Below are 14,253 nucleotides of genomic sequence, written 5' to 3' on the forward strand. Positions count from 1 at the left end.
TCAAATTTGCAGCACGCAATAATATGTTCTAACTTTGCATGTTAAGAAAAAAAAACATTTTCTGTACGGTTTCCTGCGATAAACATGACATATACTGCAACAGGTGTGAAAGTTAATTGATAAATAATGGATTGGATGCGCACAGAGAGAACAAATTAAAGTACCTTGTAGAATGTATTAAAGAGATTACAGAGAAGCTGAAGGGAATGAATGCTTGTTTCACGAAATTGAACATCCCCCGACGATACTAAGCCGTCCTTTCCAGCATGACTCACATGATCAAAAATTGGAAACAAGATGCGATGGAAGATGCTCTCCCAGAAAGGCGTGGAGAACTTTTTGCCTCTTTCATTCAGCAAATCAAACAACACCTCCAGAGCGCAGTTTCTAACTTCAGGTCTAAAATCTGACGTGAGATCAGATAAACCAGCAAGCATCGGATACCAGTAATGCTCTGTCACATCAAAAGTTTCATCCTCATTGGTATTGACAGGCTTGAGAACACCACCCGGTATAAGTCCCTGAGCATCATCATACGCTAGACAAATGAGCAAATGTAGTTCCAGAGGGAGAACTTACAAGAAAGTGAGGGAATCTGAAGACTGAGAAATATGAGGGAATTTGAAGACAGAGCAAAAAGTAGATACGAACGGAAAGGAGTGTGGGATATAATGACGAAAGTTATAATGGAAGAGTTACATGCTGAAATGTTAAAGCTACATTTAGCTTGAAATCATACCTCTGCAAGCCGATCCTCGCATATTCTGAGAAGGGCAATAGCTTTCAGGCTTATCCTGTCTGAAGCTTTGTTATTGGCAAACCGGATGAGACAGTTGACGCAATCCATGAAGCAGTCACCGATCACCTGGTCAAAGTGTTCCAGAATAACTGCAAACAAAACTAGTGGTTAAAAAACTTTTATCCAAACAATGAAGTGAGAAAATACACTCAAACTATGATATAAGTTCAAGAGTTTTTGTGGACAGTTTGTTACCTTGCTCCACATTCTCAAATGATTTTTCAACTATGGATTCAACATCGTCATCTGCAGCTGCTGTAAATATCATAAAAACACTCCTCCAACCCGATTTTATACTTCCAACTTTAGATTTGATCATCTACAAGAAAGAAGAATGATTAGGTGATGAAAAAAGGGCTGCATACAACTGAGTAACAAAAACAAAGGAAAAATATTAATATTCAAATTAGCAAAGACCAGCATGCAACCTGAACGATGCAGTCAACAATTAGGCTTCTTATGGTCTGACTTTGAGTATTCCGCATGATAATAACGAACGGTTTGAGAATATCATTTTGAAAGGTAAAATTGGTGAGCTCAGCACGCTCCAAATACTTCATCCCGAGCTGTCTAAGAGAATCTATGGCATACATTGCAATCTTTTCATCATGATGGCTACCAGCAGATACGAAATGTTCTGCAAGGACAGACCATATTCTTGCCCAGACCTGGTATGTCACAAAAGCAAACACAAATTAAGTCATATTAGCCTAAGATACATAATCTATCACACTACAACATTACTTAGACAAGAGAGTCAGGAAACAGTTTTATAACAGACACCAAAAATTAGAGATAACCCAAAGTTATAACAGAACAGAGAGCAACATTAACATATTTTCCACGACTTTTTGATTATGTTATGGTGAAGGCTGCTCATGCTTAGCGTATCCATACTTTCAAGTTGCATGAGCTGCAAAGATTGGGTATGTGTTGTCACCTATCATATGTAACCATGCACCAAGTAGATTAGAAGACTATCAGAAGAGTACCATTCGAATACGAGCTATATTGTAGTAACTGATCTCAACGAGTTTCTGCAAGCTGAAAACCCGGGCAGGAGACTGTTTCAGTTCTTCCGCTGAAACACCACATAAAGCAGTAAAGAATTCCACAACAGATTCGCTGGGCAGCTTCACACTGTTTACAAAAACTTGTTCAGCCGGTCTTCCCGCTAATTCCTTCAATGATTGAACAACCCCATCCCTGGATATCTGGTTTGATCCGTGCATTACTGTTGCAGTAATCCCAGGAGTAGAAACAATGAATTCAAGCCGAGAAACACATTCTAGAACTGCATTCCAGGTATCTTGAAGGGTATCAGGTTCTGAGTCACACAGAGCCAGTAATATCCTCAATGCTTCAACATTTTTGCTCCTCATTTCTTTCGGAGCATGCAAGAACGTGAACCTATGGACAGTTTGACGAAAAATAATCAATATGCCACAGATTTCTGTAGTTTACATAAATAAATAGCCAATACACAGCGAAACCTAAATAAATGCTCCACACTGAAACATAAAAGGCAGTATGAAATAAGTGTTGCAGGTTTACCTGACAAGCGATGTTAGAAAGGCATAGCGCATTGTATCCATTCCAAGAACAAAAGCAATATGTATGCCAGCTTTAAATCCTTCCATGCAGAGAAGAATTCTTGGTTTGTTATCACCTACTTCCATTGTAACGGAGAAAGCAGCAAGCAGAGGCCAGCCAACAGCTTCAACCATGGGCCTTATTATGTCCACTTGCTCTACAGTGTGGAAGACTCCTCTTTTCACTCCATCCTTTCGGAAAATTTCCTGTGTTTTCCTAACAATATCCTCAGTCTCAGACTTAGCATCGGCTGCTGATATTCGTTTTGGCAAACCCAGATTAAGAATACTGACAAGACCACCTTCTCCTCCTGGCCTTTGACTGTTGATTTTCCTTATGCTGCTGTCATCATCTTTGAGTTTTATCTCTTCTTTTACAATAGAATCATATATCTCTTCGAGAAGTTCAGTTGGAGCACAATCTTCGGGATCAGTTGTAGCATTCATACGTATAAAATCAGATTTTGACATTTTAGGCCAAACCATTGGATTATGCGCATCTGTATTTAACATGATAACTGCATAGGCTAGAACATAGGCAGTATCTGCATTCTTGAAAAGACCCGGATTGTCTGCGCAATATCTAATCGAAGGAAACAGTGGAAAAGAAAATGTTAGCTATCAATGGGGAAAAAAAAGATAATATAGACAAATGTATATTTTCAGTTCAAGTAATAAATAACAAGCTTAATATTTGTATTCCATTCAAAAGATGATCTAAGGAGAACATATCATACCTCTCTGCAAACTTTTCCATAATGCGATCAATTTTTTGAGCCTCTCCAGGAAGTCTGAAACCTTTGAGAAATTCACGAATAGCTGTATGAAACTTCATTTCTGAAAATTTCATTGAATCAACATAGGCATGCATAACAGCAAGAGGAAACTCCTCGTGTTGGCCCAGGTAATCGCCAATCATGACCTACACATAAGAATGGTTATCCCACCTATAAATACTGAACATAAATTCTGCACAATACGACTGTTACACCTTCTTTAAAGTCGAAGTACTTCTTAGAAACTGAGCAACTGAAGCAGGATTCCTTTCGACCAACTTGTTTGCTATTAGGTATTCTATACCCTTCACTGAATTCCTGTTGAACTGCAAAAATAATTACCAATGCGTTAGTAATGTGACTATAGTGACAACCATCAGGATGTTAAACAATAATAACCTCGGAGATAGCCGCCTCCATTGTGGATTTATGAGCTTTAGCCTTCTCAAAGTTGCTTGGCACATCTTCCCTGCTTTTGGTTTCAATTGGCTCCCTAGCAGAATCAGAGTCCTCGTTTACATGTCTTGTACTATTTTCTGCCTCTTTCCTTATTTTCTCCCAATCAACAAGTGATTTAAGAACGTTCACCAGGCACTGGAAAATTTTAAGAAAACGGTTCCCCTAATTGATTATTGAATACTTCACAAGGAACCAGATCAAATAAATAAATTAATAGCAATTTAAGTAATTTATTTATGGGTGCAGGTAAAGCAAACGTGACATGACGCCTACCTGAAGGGATGAACCTTTAACTGAAGCTGTCTGCGAAGCCATGGCAGGATTGGGATCAGCACTTTGAGTACCTTGAGCAATTTTGGAGAGTGTTGTTACCTAGAAGAAAAGAAAAAGATGCAATATGAGCCCTAACTATCAGTCACATTGCTGACGTACAGTAGTTATATAAACAAGAAGAAAATGGAACACACCATGCGTTCAAACAAGTTCGGGGCCTCTAGATCACAATCATAGTTTACATAGACATCAACAAGCATCTGAGGATCTTTACAGACTTTTTCAAGCATCCTGCAAAAAAAACAAAAATTCACAAAAAAATTCACAGAAAAAGAGATAGTACACTCGTTTAAGAGATAATACAGAGCAGAATAACACTTTACCTAAGAACACCCATCTTTTGGTCATTGGGACACTCTGAGTTATCTAATGATCGTAAGACGATGATGGGGAAAAAGATACCAATTTCACCCTAAAAATAAGATTTAGGATCAGAAAATATGGTAAAAGGTAACAATCATCGCAAAGAAGAAATTCAAAACAGGAGACATCACATGCTTACTTTTAAACTATCTCTGAACCGAAGTAAAAGCACGGAGAATATACCAGATGCATACTGTCAGAAGATAAATCCTAGTTAGATACAACATTCTAAAGTGAATCCTCAAACATCTACATGAATTGGAAAATCAAACCTGAAATATGACAGAAGACTGGGAAACTGAAGCTCGTAACAATGCATATGAGAGGTACGCTTTCACCGAATCAATAAAGTGAAAGTTCTTCGTAAACGAATGACTAACTCCTTCTAGCATACCCTGCGTATTGCAAACGTATGTGTTGCAGAAAAGTTGGTCAAACTTAACAAACAAAAGGAACATTCAGTGCAATGCAACATTAATAACAATGTCATCAATCCTTCTATGTTTTCAGAAACTCAGCATAAGAAAAGAGGTAAATATAGGCCTTGCACAACATTAAAGTTATGAAGATGGACAGCAACTGTTTTGAGTGTAAATACAACCTATAACACAAGGCATGCCTCAGATATTTAGGCAGAAAGCAACAGAGAGTTCATAGAAAGGACAATCATGTCTTACAGCTCTATTTGACTACAAAATAATAAAGTTTATATGATGCTCTAGTGTCATGTAATGCCTTTAGTTATAAAGTTACAAGATAATGTAACTAAGTTTACCTGAAGAAGTTCAAGAGACAATATACGGGTCTTGGTTGTGACTTCGTCACTATCTTCTTTCATGCCCATCTGATACAAAATTTGGAAAATATGTCACAGAAGCACCACAAATAGATAGTCAAGGATAGAGAGATGGAACCTCAAAAATCCAACCTTGCAAAGGGTACGGAAAACTAGCAATGCATCACGCTGTCCAATACTCATGCTCTCTAGCTCGATGCCCCTACGGAATTAACATGAATTGAATAAGAAGGCATGGGTTTTACAAAGAGCAAACAAGTCGAACCCATTATTTCCTAATCGTTACAGGTGAGTATGGGCATAATGTATGTTCGGTCACAAGCAAGATTATAGGTGTAAGACATGCATGTGCGTAACTTGTTTAGGAAAAACTTAAATTCAAATATTGTGCAGAGTGGCATGAACAATACCGTTTTATCTTCTTGCCATCTTCAAGATGCACAGCTTTGTCAAGGGCGGCTTCTAAACCCTGATCAAAGAATTAAGAACTTCATCTCCGCAAAAACCAACAACAATATACAAGAGTTTTCTATCTACTCAGGAAGACTGAAGAAACAATCCTCGAGAATTTCTTCCAGACTCACAAAATTATAATTTCTTACAAAATTCAGCCAGGAGATTCTATATAGACCATATGAGATGCATACGTCATAAAACTATATAATGAGCGAGCGTGCGAAGACAAGTGACTACCAAATATCTCTACTTATCCAACGAAACAACTCGGTATATAAAAAACGCTACAAAACATATGCATTTCTCTTTTACTAGGATTTTTTTAAAAAAAAAAAACTTTTTCAAGATTCCTTTTTTGGAAGAAACATCTGTATTTCCGTCACGGCAACTGAGAAAAGTTCGAGATATAAGTTCAAGACCAACCTTAATATCAGCACCGCCCACAAGGGTATGCAACTCTTCAACAGAAGCCAGAGTTGTGTCTTTTGCTTGAGTGAGTGCATCGCCTAATGTCATTTCTTTCTCACTTTGGTCAGCTGCAATAATTTCTTCAGTTTTAAGGCTTGAACTGTCGCCTGAAACATGTTCTTCCTGAGAAACTGAAGATGATGAGGAAACCTAAAATTGTACATTCAATTATCAGCGCATCCATACAACAGTTACTATGTTTTCACTCAATCAATAAAACAAACGCAACACTGAGAAATTCAAATTCCTTACAATGTCAGTCTCCATTCTCCGGAATACAATGCTTATCATCTGAGTCAACATTGCTTTAGATGTTGCTTGGTTTATTGGGCTCTTGCTACATGTAAATACTGCATTTAGTGATTGCAACCGGAGTGATGAAAAAACTCAGATAAAAGGAGAGAAAGTATACCTGTTTAGAGCAATATTATAGCAAACTCGAATAACTCCCAGCAATGGTTCCCCGTGTACTGCGATCAAAACATATTATAGTCATCTAATTTGATATTGCAAGAACAATAAATAAGGAAACCGGATCATATATCTAAGAGTTACAAACATAGCTTTTTCTACATCAGAGGCTCACCTTTGAACTTTCCTGAAGCAACAGCTGTAAGAAGAACCTTCAGCACTTGAAGTACAGTGCTGCATAAATTTTTCAGCTTTAAGAACTGGTGTGGCCAATCTCAAGAAGCTTTGGAAACAGAGAGGCACATACCTATCTGGCGATGAATTATCAATACAGCTGCAAACCATGTTTAGAATTTCGGTGAAAGGTGCAGAATTCTTCCCGCCATCCAAACCCGGATCACCCTCCAAATGATCGTAGGCAATGAGTTTCTGCTTGCAACAAATAAAGAGAAAAGAACATTTACATAACATCAATAGAAGGACTGGAGATACACTACAGAACTACAGGAATCTTAGAAAAGCAATTTTTAATGGAGCAAACAACCAGGGATGCTCAAAGAAAAAAGAAAACAAAGACATACATGAAGACAGTCCAAAGCAGCATCAAAAATCTTCAAGTTCTTTGTCTCAAATGCAAGGCGTAGAGGCTTCAGAACAAGCTCCACTTCAGCTCCCCCTAATGTGTGTCCAGCATTTGCTAAGGAAATGTTGATAGTCCCGCTTTTTGACTGGCTGGCCTGCTCGGCCACTTCACCACTCGGGACTTTTTGCGGTTCATCTGCTTCTCCTCCAGTTTTTGCACCTTCACCTTCAGCTTGTGATCTGAAGATGAAAATAAAATATAATGGTAGTAACTTAGAAATAGACCACTCCTGAAAGATGGGTAAAGGGCAACAAACTAGAAGAAAATGGAACGCTGGTCTGGTCATTACCTCTCATCTATGCTCGAGGATGCAGCCTGTGTAACAACCTTGGAACCATCTGTAAAATCACAAATGGGAGCTAAACAAGTTAGCAAAAGAAACTTGTTTAAGAGGAACTATACAGATCAATTGACACCTCAGCTGGTAGTAATAGACCACACTTCTCCTGACTAGAACGTTCTTGTAAACTTAACAAATAACACGTTGCCCAATTCGCATCTTTGTCCACCGTTCACAGATACAAACTATAAGCGAGAAGTTGATCTAAGGCCTAACATCTAGCAGATAATCAATTTTCTTTTTATAAAAAAAAAAAGGAGATCTGACCTTGATAGGCTTGAATGGCTTTCTGGAGATCAGGAAACTTCTTGCCCCCAGATTCCTTGAGCATCGTCTCGAACGCTCGGCTCACAAATCCACCCGCCGCCATATCAAAATTTCGTGAACAATCAAACACTCGATCGAACGAAATAGAGATAGATCGTTGCAGTTACGAGGGAATCGAGAGAGAAAATGCCTGCGCTCTCTGGTTTTTGCTTTATTCCATTGACCGAAGAGGCTTTGATCGAAGAGAGATCTGAAGCAGCGAAACGAGCCACTAGCTATAGATCTATTTTCTCTTTTTCCTCTTTAAATAACCATTTCCTATGTCACCCATTTGAACCGGGATTTTTAAGCTTTATTTATTCCGGTTTCTTTGTCTTTTGTTTAATAACTTAGGCTGTAATTGTTTACTAATTTTTTAGTTCGAAGAATTGATAAAACCAACTCAAATATTAAGTCAAACCTAAAAGTGTATTCCAAATTTTTTTTTTCGGATACAATTTTAAATTTATTGATCATCGTAAAATAATGTATGTAGAAGACCTAAAGTTTTTTAGGTTTAAAGAATAGAAACAAAGCTTAAAAAATTAAAGAGTATTTGCTTCAAACCATCTTCTCATCAGACCTTGTAGTCTTGGTTTCAAAACATATCCAGTGGAAGTGATACGTATTGGACCCAATTACAGTCAATACATTAATGGGCTGCAATCAAAGGTATGGACTGTAAGGAACTGAAACCCATAGCAAGTAACCGAGCTCAAAAGCGAAGCCATCGAAGTCTCGGAGATCGCGGAACAAGAAACGGAGATCGCAGAGCAGTTACAAAAGTCACGAGGTCGACTCACTATAAGGAATGAAGAACGAACATGAAGAAGGACACGTTGAAAATCCTAAAGAGAGCTACACACTTACATCGACCTTGTTTTCATCCCAATCTTAGACTCTTTCTTTACGGATCTCATTTGTATCACTCGATCTAATTCAACTCATTGTATTCGATCTTATTCAAAACATATATAGATGGTTCAACCAGTGATTTCGGTTTGAAGTGATGAAGTTACAAGAAATATCGTTTAAATTATCAATGTACCATTTCAGTTATATAATACACCGGCTAAACAAAAGCGGAAAACATTATAATATAGGTTAGTCGTATGTTTAGTCTATAATGGATCCTTAATTGTATGTTGTATCCTAGAGAAATTAAATTGGACTAACATATTTTGAAATCAATTCTAATGATGTGACCTCAGCAAAATTGAAATGTAATAAAGTGACACATGAGCAAAGTTCAGTTGTAAATATTACATAATATAAATTTACTATTTTTTTAAATCTTATACAATAAAGTAGACTAATCTCTCTCCTCCTTGAGCCACATCATCAGGTAAGAGTGGGCAAACTGCGACACGTCAGCAAGCTCAACCTCGACCGTTCAATGTATTTGCAAGCAGTGGTTCTTTATGGATAGTGTCGTTTGACTGAGGAATCTTTTTGAAACCAACTCTGTCTCTTCGCTTACCCTAGCAACCACAAACTTAGGAAACTGGCCACTCATCAATCCTTCTTTGTAACTTAGTTTTACATTTACGATCCAAGACCCACCTCCCATTACGTGACAATAATTTTCCAACTCTTGCTCTTTCGACTTTCACTAATTTGATTCTATAAATAGTCATGTCTATACCAAGAATTTCATCACTCACACAACCTCCTTACAAAAGCCAGTAAAAGACAGTCCAAGAGAGATGGATACAGTGGGAAAAGAATTGCTGGTGTAGGAGATAAGAAGAAAAGTTTTGCCCACAGCTCCATCGCCAACACTAACGCACTTTATAATAATTCGTAGCTGTTGTTGTTGTTGATACTGGTGCTGCAGACACAGAAGCTGAAACTGATTTGAGATATGAGAATAAGACTCTCTGATTTAGCTTCTCTTTCTCTTTTTGTGCCCTTGGTTAAGTGTAGAACGAAACTGAGACTTGTGAGGAAAAGCTGAATGATTTTGAAAAAACGTGGAAGAAAGGAGTCAACTTCAGTTTGAGATGTCACGTACACAAAAGTATTTTGAATCCATAGACTTGCTTTTTATTTTATCTTCTGTTGACAATTCTTATGTCCCATTTTGTTCAATATGACATACAAAACTCAAAGGTCCAACCTTTTTCAGCAAAAGATACAAAGTATTATAGAATAAATGTAGTTTATGTGTTGGTGCGAGGTCACTAAAACGATACAGTTAGTATGTTAAATCATTATTAAGGTTGTATAAGCGTATTCTTTTAAGAAACACTTTGGAATAAACGAATTAATTGGTACGAGACTGTTGACTATTTAAAGTTATCAACAAAAAGATCCGATGATGTAATATGATATTCATATTTGATTTCTTTTCTTTTTTCTTATAACAGAGGATAGCCAGCCATACAATTTTGGTGTAAGAAAATAGATCAATTAAAAAGTGGAGAAAACAATTTGTTGGCGCGTAAGATTTTCACTTTTTAATTTTATCACTTGCTTTTATGTTAATATATATAAATGAAATAGCGTTATTTAACGAATTAAGTTTGTTCTTTCAATATATATTTTTTAAAAATGGTTATGTTTATACAATGGATAGACCACCAAGCATCATCATTAACAAGAAAAAAAGGCAAGTCAATCATTATTATCGTGTTTATGCAAAAAGAACATAATTAAAAATTATGATTTCTTTCTTTCTAACATTCATAATGTATCTTTATGCAAAACTAGAGTTCAATCACCCTAAAAACGTGTAAGCAAATAAACGAAATAATATTAACATGTTTAAAGATTTAGTTCATTTTTAAATCAAAATAACATTAACATTCATTTTTTTTTTCTATTACAACTTTCATTATTTGTTCCACTATATAATCAATAGTACATACTACTGAGATGAGACATGCAAGGAGTTTCCAAACCCCAACCGCTGGAGCTCTGTTGAAAGTAACCGACATTGAAACTAAAGCTGCCACTGAAACCACATTCTACATAAACCTAATTCATATTATTCTCAAAAGATCCACCTTAAACAAGAAGTATGTACTACAATGTAATGAAAAATGGTCAACGGTGGCAAGTGGTTGACAATGCAAAGGAACAATACATAGAAAGGATTATGCAATTTTCCATTACAAAAACCCTTATGGCCTTTACAACCTCAATAAGTTTGGTGTTTTAATGTTATGTAGAAGAAAAATAGAAGAAAAGAAGAATCAACTATAGAATAAAGATAATATGAATTCAAACTTCACACCAAATCCACGGAACATGTTGGTTTCTTCTACACTTAAACCATCACTTCAATGCACATATTGGCAACAGTTTCAAATTTATGGATCAAGCAACCAACATAAATTTTCATATGTTCCACATTTTTACTTAAGTGCTTTGAACAACTCCTTCATCACTTCCTTTTTTTTTTTGAGAAAATCTCCTCCATCACTTACGAACTGAAAATATAGCAATACATCTTCACAAAGACTATGTACAAAAAAACACACCAAAATAAAAATCATAAATCATTTGTTCTCCAACTTGCATCAAAAGCTAAATACACTTTCAAAATAAATTCTAAATATCACGGTTCATTACATCACACATAACTCCCAAATAAATAAAATAGTTATATGGAACAATCTGGTGACAAAATGAAAACTGATCTTTTACAAATCAAGTTGCACCAAATTTTACAAAAATATAAATGCAAAGTAATTATTCCCGCCCTGTGATTCTCAATTAATACATGAACTAGGTGATAACCCGTACCCTGCGCAGGGCGAGTAGATTTAAAAGTATTATAACTTTTAATATGTAGACATAATAAAATTTAAAGTCATAGTAAAAAAAATATATGTAAAAAAGTACGGGTTATAGCTAAGAATTTTAGTATGTAATATAAATTTATATGCGATGGACTTTAAAATTAAATTGTATATTTTTTTGCATAAAGGTAAATTATAAATATAATATTAAATGAAACATAAGCAATTGTCTAATAAAATATAAAAGGAACAATGTATCAGAAAATAAAAGAAAATGAAAAATAGAGACAAAATAACTGTTGTCAATACTGTCTTCAAAAGTCTTCGTTTGCAATCCTATTATGAGCAATAGCAAAGAGATCATCTTGAGAAATTAAAAATATTATTTAACAAAATATGTGAATGCATGTATTACCTCAATCGTAAAGCATCAATTTCTGGAATACCAGTGGGGTCGAAGACAATTTTGGAAAACCGATCAATGTTAGTATCCTTCTTAAGTCAGCCTTATTATGAAGGATGAAGTTCTGGTCACGCAAACTTAATTTCACAAATATTTACATGTGATATTTGTAGCCTTCTTAAGTCGGCCTTATTATTGACGTCAAATAGGTAATAAAATGAAGTTCTGGTCACGCAAACTTAATTTCACAAATATTCTCCGATCGATTAATGTAAGTATTTCAATTCTAAGAATTTTGTTTCCTTGAATACGTTAACATTCTCATTTTGTTTTTCTATAATGTATTCGATCCCGTGATCAAGTCAATTGTGTTTCTTTTAAAATTTGAAGCATTAAGTTTTGGGAATAAAAAAAGGATTTTCGTTGACTTGAATCTAAAAGATCATAAAACGATTTGAAGCTCATATTAGTTTTTCAAAACATTATGATAAACATGGTTAACTTGTTGCAGGGTTAGATATGAACTGCAATACTGGTTATGATATTTTCATACAAATCGACATATCAAGCTAAAAGAACTAATTCAAACCGTAAAGAACAGATTATAAAGAAATTTAAAGAACCAATTATTTACTCAAGCGTAAATGATTATAAACACACGTATATTTTATTGCCTTATTTAAATGAACCAATTCCAAGTTTTTGAACAAACAATAAAGTCTCTTTTTGAATGGTAATAATATGTTGCCTTATTTAAATATTCTTTTTTTTTAATCCGAATGTAATTTAATGTTGATCGAAAATCTTATACTATAATGTAATGACCAGTGGCATTTGTTTGTAATTAGTCTAGTTGAGGAAGGGCTTTTAAAAAAATAAAGTGAGAATGCATGTGGTGATGACACTTAGAAAATAACACATATGTACTAAACATATGAAGCCAAAGTTATTTTTTATGAATGTTCCGATTTTATTGGCAGATGTTAAGCTAAGACCTAGACGTGGTGATGCAAGAATAGAATTGTGTGCAGCTTACCTTAAAGGCCCATAATTGTGAGCCCAAATGTAAGAGGCTGAGGAAATTGTTTAAGCAGATAGACGAGAGACTGCCCAAAACGTGTATATGTTCTTCCGTAGCCACCCACCATTCTCTTTGACAAATTAGTTGTTAAACGAAGAAAATGGCGGAGTTGCTTTTGAGTTCGTCGGCACAGTCTTCTCTCAGACCCAGAGGGATCCTCTCGTTCAATACCCCTTCTGCTTCACCGATCCGAAGTCTCGCCTTCACTAGTTCCAAAGGTTTTCATCCTTTAGCGTTCAAATCTGCTCACCAAAGGTTGATCACTTCTATTACTGTTAACTGCGTCGATTCGGGAGCCAAAGCTGTTGAAGTCGAACCTGTGATCGGCGGAGGAGGAGGTGGTGGAATCGGAGGGGACAAGTTCGGCGGGGGTGGGGGAGGCGGCGATGATAATGACGAAGGAGAAGCCGGCGGGGAGGAGGAGACGCCTTTGCCTTTGTCTATGTCGCAGAAGTTGACTCTTGGTTACGCTTTCCTTGTTGGAGGTCAGATTCGCTTTTTAGGGTTTTAGACTTAATTGGAGTCAGCTCAAGTTGATGCTTTAGAGGTTCTGTTTTGAATTGGCTTATGATTTTAACTATATGAGTTTTGTAAGTCTAGTGTCTATCTGTGTATGCATATCTAAACAATGAACTTGACTTATTGAAAAGTATTCAATCTGTTAAACTGTAGCTTATGGCTTCAATATGTCTGAAACTTGATGCAGTTGGTGGGCTGATGGGTTATCTGAAGAGCGGTAGCCAGAAATCGCTGCTTGCGGGTGGACTTTCAGCTGCTGTTCTGCTCTTTGTCTTCCGTGAGCTCCCAACTAAACCTGTTCTTGCTTCAACCATTGGTGTGGGTAAGGAAAGAAAGAGGTTTCCAGTAGCTTGCTATTTTTCTCCGTGAATGAAACTAATACTCTCTCATAACGCCTGAACTTGTTTTGTTAAAAGTGATGGCGGGTGCATTAACGTGGGTGATGGGAACTCGGTACATGGGTTCCAAGAAGATATTTCCGGCTGGAGTCGTGTCCTTCATGTCTTTCATTATGACCGGAGGATACATACATGGCATCATGCGCAGCCTTCACTAAGCAGCAGCCGCACCATCACTTAGCTTTGCAGTTGTGTCTAAACGTTTTCTCGGGTTTAAATTGGACTCTGTTTTTTTTTTCTGTTTGTTTACTTATGTAAAAGTACGCAGCTTTGTATTTGTTTTGTTTGAACCGTACCAGAAATAAGAAAACTACCCAATGTTTAACTTTCTTATTTCTGATGGATTTAGTGGCCAGAATCCTAA

At 36.3% G+C, this 14,253-nt stretch overlaps 2 protein-coding genes across 5 annotated transcripts in view; one reads left to right on the forward strand and one right to left on the reverse strand.

Moving 5' to 3' along the window:
* Window positions 1–8,015, reverse strand: part of LOC103873636 (brefeldin A-inhibited guanine nucleotide-exchange protein 5) — a 38,297-nt gene extending 30,282 nt beyond the window's left edge. For 3 of the 4 annotated variants that reach the window (XM_033272331.1, XM_033272330.1, XM_009152042.3), the window contains exons 1-25: window positions 7,704–8,015; window positions 7,386–7,434; window positions 7,035–7,275; window positions 6,761–6,882; window positions 6,629–6,687; window positions 6,455–6,512; window positions 6,295–6,379; window positions 5,998–6,192; window positions 5,529–5,587; window positions 5,251–5,320; window positions 5,098–5,166; window positions 4,595–4,717; window positions 4,462–4,515; window positions 4,283–4,371; window positions 4,094–4,190; window positions 3,900–3,998; window positions 3,567–3,761; window positions 3,383–3,493; window positions 3,129–3,313; window positions 2,354–2,974; window positions 1,792–2,209; window positions 1,228–1,467; window positions 995–1,118; window positions 740–888; window positions 165–521 (exon numbers count right to left, since the gene is read on the reverse strand). In XM_033272331.1, the coding sequence (XP_033128222.1) occupies window positions 165–521; window positions 740–888; window positions 995–1,118; window positions 1,228–1,467; window positions 1,792–2,209; window positions 2,354–2,974; window positions 3,129–3,313; window positions 3,383–3,493; window positions 3,567–3,761; window positions 3,900–3,998; window positions 4,094–4,190; window positions 4,283–4,371; window positions 4,462–4,515; window positions 4,595–4,717; window positions 5,098–5,166; window positions 5,251–5,320; window positions 5,529–5,587; window positions 5,998–6,192; window positions 6,295–6,379; window positions 6,455–6,512; window positions 6,629–6,687; window positions 6,761–6,882; window positions 7,035–7,275; window positions 7,386–7,434; window positions 7,704–7,806 (3,972 nt within the window). In that variant the 5' untranslated portion in view covers window positions 7,807–8,015. The remainder of the gene's footprint in view (window positions 1–164; window positions 522–739; window positions 889–994; window positions 1,119–1,227; window positions 1,468–1,791; window positions 2,210–2,353; window positions 2,975–3,128; window positions 3,314–3,382; window positions 3,494–3,566; window positions 3,762–3,899; window positions 3,999–4,093; window positions 4,191–4,282; window positions 4,372–4,461; window positions 4,516–4,594; window positions 4,718–5,097; window positions 5,167–5,250; window positions 5,321–5,528; window positions 5,588–5,997; window positions 6,193–6,294; window positions 6,380–6,454; window positions 6,513–6,628; window positions 6,688–6,760; window positions 6,883–7,034; window positions 7,276–7,385; window positions 7,435–7,703) is intronic. The other variant, XM_009152041.3, reaches the window with a different exon arrangement.
* Window positions 8,016–13,007: 4,992 nt separating this feature from the next.
* Window positions 13,008–14,222, forward strand: LOC103873633 (protein FATTY ACID EXPORT 2, chloroplastic). The gene is made up of 3 exons (XM_009152039.3): window positions 13,008–13,457; window positions 13,679–13,813; window positions 13,908–14,222. The coding sequence occupies exons 1-3, from the start codon at window positions 13,073–13,075 to the stop codon at window positions 14,045–14,047; spliced, it is 660 nt and encodes a 219-aa protein (XP_009150287.1). The 5' UTR covers window positions 13,008–13,072; the 3' UTR covers window positions 14,048–14,222.
* Window positions 14,223–14,253: the final 31 nt, after the last annotated feature.

The sequence above is a fragment of the Brassica rapa genome, chromosome A06 (genome assembly GCF_000309985.2).
Source record: "Brassica rapa cultivar Chiifu-401-42 chromosome A06, CAAS_Brap_v3.01, whole genome shotgun sequence".
NCBI classification, from domain to species: domain Eukaryota; kingdom Viridiplantae; phylum Streptophyta; class Magnoliopsida; order Brassicales; family Brassicaceae; genus Brassica; species Brassica rapa.